The sequence below is a fragment of the Ananas comosus genome, linkage group 5 (genome assembly GCF_001540865.1).
Source record: "Ananas comosus cultivar F153 linkage group 5, ASM154086v1, whole genome shotgun sequence".
NCBI classification, from domain to species: domain Eukaryota; kingdom Viridiplantae; phylum Streptophyta; class Magnoliopsida; order Poales; family Bromeliaceae; genus Ananas; species Ananas comosus.
This window is the reverse complement of record NC_033625.1, coordinates 6,198,385-6,204,011: the sequence shown is the minus strand read 5'-3', so window position 1 is coordinate 6,204,011 and position 5,627 is coordinate 6,198,385. Positions and strand designations below refer to the sequence as shown.

At 44.0% G+C, this 5,627-nt stretch overlaps 1 protein-coding gene across 3 annotated transcripts; it reads right to left on the bottom strand.

The window, feature by feature from the left end:
* Nucleotides 1,572-4,905, bottom strand: LOC109709813 (UDP-glucuronate:xylan alpha-glucuronosyltransferase 1-like). 3 transcript variants are annotated; one of them, XM_020232144.1, is made up of 4 exons: nucleotides 4,610-4,905; nucleotides 3,690-3,875; nucleotides 2,956-3,593; nucleotides 1,572-2,864 (listed from the first exon to the last, which is right to left on the bottom strand). In XM_020232144.1, exons 1-4 carry the CDS (start codon nucleotides 4,729-4,731, stop codon nucleotides 1,837-1,839), a joined length of 1,974 nt encoding a protein of 657 aa, XP_020087733.1. In that variant the 5' UTR covers nucleotides 4,732-4,905; the 3' UTR covers nucleotides 1,572-1,836. The 3 variants fall into 3 exon arrangements, with proteins under 3 accessions (XP_020087733.1, XP_020087734.1, XP_020087735.1); XM_020232145.1 differs by having other exon boundaries at nucleotides 3,690-3,872; XM_020232146.1 differs by having other exon boundaries at nucleotides 3,690-4,359; nucleotides 4,610-4,719.

Here is a 5,627-nt window from a genome sequence, read left to right as displayed (position 1 = left end):
GCCACTTCCAACCAAACAAACATGCCCTAAATGTTGCGGTCCTCTGCGAAGGCGGAGAGGTCGGCGGCGAACAAGAATTTGAGCTGGGGTTAATGGCTAGGGGTCAGTGTGGAGATGACTGTTGCAGGACGAGTGCTCCAGGCAGTTGGTGGCGGCGGAGACGTCGGTGACATAGGTGATGAGGAGCGCAACGGCATGGCGGCGATCGAGGAGAAAGAGAAGGATGGAGAGGAAGAGGGAGCTAAGAGGAGCGAGGAGAGAGAAAGAGAGATAGAGGAAAACAAAAAGACAGATGGGAGAGACGAATTAGAGCAATTTGGTCAAATTTTTAAAAATTTGAACCGTATCTACAAAATTCAAAAAAAATTAGCCCACATTTACAAAAGTACAGAACTAATAAAATTTTCATATAAAACGGCTTTAAAATTTTGAAGTATATGACCAATTGTTTAACATGGAAAACAAAATTAGCCATTTCCAAAACATATGAAATTGTGAATAGCAGAAAAATAAGAACAATTCATGAGAAATTCTACTCGGTAGCAACCAGCAACCAAAACATTTAGGGCATGTTTGGTTCACCTATTTTAGATTATGGAATCGGAATGGAATTCATTGATTCCGATAGTTGTCGTTTGTTTTATAGGAATCGGATTCCGATTCCCATTTCACTCCGGAATGGAAATGACCAAATCTATTTATAATCCAATCCGGCTTTAGATCTCGGATTGGCTCATTCCAAAGTAAGCTATTCAAAATCCTTTTTCATCAACACCTATCTCCTCTCTCTTTATCACTTTCCTCTCTCTTAATCAAAACCCTCTCTCAAAAATTTTAAATTTTCATTCCGATTTCCATTCCAATAATGAACCAAATATTTTTGGATGATTCGTCGTTCCATTTCCCATTCCAAAGCAATCCAATTTCATTTTCCATTCCTATTCCAATCATGAACCAAACATGTCCTTAGTAAAAATGAAGCTCATCCTCTTTATGATAGATGATCCGCTTGACCCAAAATGACCCGGCCCAATAGGCAAATCTCGATTCAGTGGTTTCGATACAACTAAATAGATTCTTGCAAAGACGCCATATTCTAGGAGCCCAAACTATGTGATTGAATAAATCCTCCTCTTTGTGTTGCGGGTCGACGGCTCCTTCCCCTTTTTTAAACTCTGATTCGTATTTTTTATATAGAAATCTCTGATCAACGATAGAACAAGATCCATTTTACATCATATCTAGCTGATATATTCCTTGGTTTTGGTAAGCTATTGCCTCACCAACTAACTAATTAGACGCGAGCCCCTTCCCGGGTGTGTGATAGCATGTACTATATCAGGAAAATATTAATGAACCCAATTTTTATAATTGCTCGGAATACCCTCTTTTAGCTTCTAGATCTATTTCTTAGTTCAAGATCCCTCTTACTGACCGAAATAAAATTTACAAATTGATAAAATTTGGGCGGACGAATTTTTCATCTCCAGGAAAAAAACGCTATTATCTTCCATCAAATAAATTCCCAATTCTCTTGAAATGAAAGGATCCGAATAAAACCCCCCAAAAAAAGAAAAGAAACTGTAACTCCTCAACATATCAGGTTTCAGAATCTTTATTACATTCGAAACACCACACAAATGAGATATCAAACATGGCCACCTTCACACTTCGAACCTGAACCCAAAAAAAATCTCTCTTTCAACAAAGATTACACTATATATTTTCTATCAAATTATTTCTACAAACAAAAGATTGATATAGAATCCAACAAATTCCAAAATAAAAAGAAAAAAAAAAAAATCCCAAGATCAACTATAGAAATGCTTCTTTGTATCATAAACTCGGATTCGCCTGCACCTGCACCTGCCCCTGCACCTGCACCGTGCTCGCGCCGGTCCAATTCGTCTCGCCCCAGTGCAGCAGCATGCTCTCCCAGGAGCAGAACTTCTCCACGCAAACTCCGCGCCGCGGATCGCGAATGCTCCTCCTCCAATGACCGTCGCTGAAATTCGCCTGCTCGGCCTGCCTGCGGTCCCACTCCAGCGCCGCCTTCTGCCGCGTGCTCAGAAAGCAAAACTTCCGCAGATTCTCCGGCATTCCGTCGTGCACTCTCCACCACCTCGCGTGCGCGGCGTCGCTCGCAAACTGCCTGTATATATCCGCATTCCAGTTGCAGTCATAGTCGCGGAAGCACAGCCACGGCTTCATCCCCAGGTAGTGGAGCACGTAGAGCACCGGCGGCTCCGCAGCGAACAGCCGCGTCTTCTGCGCCTTCGCGGCCTCGCTGTCGCCCTCCCAGAAGTGCTTCAGGAAGTTCATGCGCCTCGGAATCCGATGCCACCACGTGAAGATCTCGTTCAGGTAGCCTTGGTCGCCGCCGTTGTACGACGTGATCTCGTGGACGTGCTCCATCAGCAGCCCGAACGTGCAGTTCGACGGCTCGATCACCATCACGCCGGAGTTGAACAGGCTCGCGTTGTTCCCCGTGGCGCTGATCTCCGGCGCCGCGAATAAGAAGTCCACGCTCCGCAGGACGAGGAGGTCGGCGTCGACGAAGACCACCTTGTCGTAGTCGGTGAGCTGCCACAGCCGGAACTTGCTGTAGTTCCACTCGTTGTACGCGTCCTGCCGGGCCTTCGGATTGCGAATGCGCCGTATCGTCCTCACCTTCCAGCCGGCGGACTCCAGCCCCGCGCGGTGCTCGCCGCTGATCGACTCGTCGACGAGGATGACCAGGTCGCGGCGCGACCCCGCCTGCCGGATGCTCTGCGCCGCGGCGATCGCCCCGCAGACGTACGCGTCCGCCGAGTGCAGGATTGTCGCGTACGCCTCCCGGCGTCTGCGCACCGAGTATAACCGCGCTGCAGAATTTCGAATTATGTTCATGCTTATGCAGCAGCTCTTTCTAGTTTTCAAATCCAAATGACGAAGGCGGGAACATAGCGAACTGACCTTTAGCTTTCAGAGGGACCGCGAGCTCGCAGGACCCGACCGGAAGCCGGAGCTTTTCCCTGAGTGTGCTCAAATCCGGCTTATACAGCCAAGCATTGCCTTCTCTTCTCGCGAGGTATTTACACGGAAACAAGTTCGGGATCGGAAAACAATCGGTCACCACAAGAACGTGGACCGGAGAAGTGCTTCTCGAAGAAGCCACCGCGACTTTGGCCGCCGAGAGCTGCAGGTGCAGCCGCGCCACGTCTCTCGACCAGCTTCCTGACTTGCTGCACGGTAACTTGACGACGATCAGGTCGAATTGCGAGCCCAAACGGAACTCGGGCTCAGGAAGTGACGGGCATGCCGGAATTTTGGTCTCTTCCTCTTCGTCGATCCATTCGGGGTAGAGCTTCGCCCATGTAACACTTTTTTCGGCGCGGTCGAGTCGAATAACTGAAAGATCTGTGTTGGGGTACATTTGCTTCCAGTGGCCGAATTCCGTAAAATTGAAGTTCAATAAGCCAATTTCGAGCTTTCCTTTTGCAGGGTGCAGATTTTCGAGGGCTTTCGATATGTCATTCCATTGAATATCTAGGGATGATACATATCGGGGATCGAACTTCGTCCGGTCCCAAATCCAACCGACTTCTCCGAACCTGCATTCGATCGTCAATCGATTATAAGTTGCAGAAACTGCAGAGTAATCTTCAACTCCGCTGTAACACATTCTGGCAGTAAGAACAGCTACATACCGAGAACTGGAACGGGGCTGACGGTCATTGTACACTGTCGGGGCGTATATCAGTGTCAGAATCATCCCGCATACGATCGTAAGTAGAACGAGTTTTAGAGACCGAGACTTGAAGCTCGGGCCCTTTTCGACGATGAGTAGGTTGAACTTGCCGACTTCTTTCAGGACCTTGATTCTTTGGGGCCTTCTTTTTATCGAGATAGTGGTTTATCGAAGTATTAAGCCGTCCACGACGAAACCAAAGAAATCAAATGAATAAGCAATCTAAAGGAAACAAGCCCCAAATTGCCGAAATATTCTTATAGCAAAGAAGAACATAAACTGAAATCCATTCTCTGAACTGATAATCTTGAATCAACAAATAGAGTGCGCGTGTCAAATTGAATTAATCCAAGAAATTATTGTGAAACACGAAACCGAAATCAGAGACAGAGCTCAGATTGCAGAAGCATAAGGGGGGGCCATGTTAATATGTTATACGCGAAATTAGACACAATATTTAGCTGAATCTTAGTTGTTTCCTACGCAGTAATGCGAGGTTAAAAATTCTAACGTAAAACTTTAATCTCGATTGTAAAAAAAACTATAAAATATTACTTATCATCGGTCGTAAACTACGAACGAAATATAATCTTTACCTGTGCATTCTTGAAATCGACATCAGAACACTTCTGCAGCACAGAAGAGGTTTTAATCATATTACATTTGTCGAACGCCTAAGCTGTTATGGAACTTTATTCATCTCATTTCGCATCGAATTGAATTAAACCGGAGAAATTATCGCAAGCAATGAAACCAAAACTACAGCAAAGATATATAGAGGAGAAAAACATTCTGAGTTACACATGCAATTATATCTCATCTTATGAATCAAAGCAAAGTATGTAGCATAGGAATCAGGAGAAAGCGAAAGAAGCTCACAGAATCGCGACAGGGCGGTGGCGCTGCTCGAGAGAATTGAGAGACAGCGCCACATTCGCTGTTCTCGTATCGATCCGGCTGGCGTCATCTGGTCGGAAATCAACACAAGAATCCACACTCATGTTACAGTTCTTTTCTTTTTTCTTCTTTGTGTTTCTTTTCTTGAAATTAATTCAGACCCATGAAATGATATCAATTGCAGATGAGGAAGAGGTAGAAGTACACAACAAACTCAGCATGGAGGGGGGGTGGTGTGAGACTGAGAGAGCACATACAGAAGCTTTAAAAATAACAGATAATAAATAAAGAGGAGCCCAGGAGACTAAAATTTGGGCCCCATATCTATAAGAGGTGCAATGAGGATAGGTACAAGTATTTGATGAATTGGTCAATAATTCCTAGAGCAAAAAAACAAAAGAAAAAGAGTTCAATTAAATTAAATTTTAGAAATTGAAAGTGCAGTTTCAGATACACAAAATATATATGTATACCCACACATAATAGTATGAAATATTATAATTGCTTATTATGTTATCTTTATCAAAATTTTTTAAATTTTATTGAGAAAATGATCTGCTTATTTAAAGAAAAGAGAATTTTGAGTTATGCTATCGGCACGAATGCTGTATCTACGGAATACGGCTCGTATTGATAGGCACTGAAATTCTCGATGAGAATACCAAATAAGAAATCGAAAGCAACGGCATTTAAGAAGCCGAGAAGGAAATAAAAGCAAAAGCATTTAAAAGATGGGGAAATTTTGGGGTTCTCACCCTCTACATGGTGTTCCATTCCTAGTTACTGGTCCACGCCCCTCAACAGGAGTTGTGGGGCAAATTTAAAGGTGAGAGTGTGGCTTAAATGGTTAAAAGAACCTGAACCCACAAGAGTGAATATTGGTGGGAGCCCAAAAAGGTTCAGTAAATTAAGTATTTTTATTCACTGGGGATTTGATAAAAAGTTATTCTTTTCATTCCTAAAAAGGGAAAAAAGTTAATGAGTACAGAGAATTGGGAGT

Excerpts from the sequence above, each read along its gene's own strand:
- LOC109709813 (XM_020232144.1), bottom strand. The coding sequence starts at position 4,731 with ATGAGTGTGGATTCTTGTGTTGATTTCCGACCAGATGACGCCAGCCGG. Across the intron at positions 3,876-4,609 it reads CACCGCCCTGTCGCGATTCT|AAGGCCCCAAAGAATCAAGG; the intron begins GTGAGCTTCTTT and ends CTCGATAAAAAG. Across the intron at positions 2,865-2,955 it reads GGTCCCTCTGAAAGCTAAAG|CGCGGTTATACTCGGTGCGC; the intron begins GTCAGTTCGCTA and ends GAAATTCTGCAG.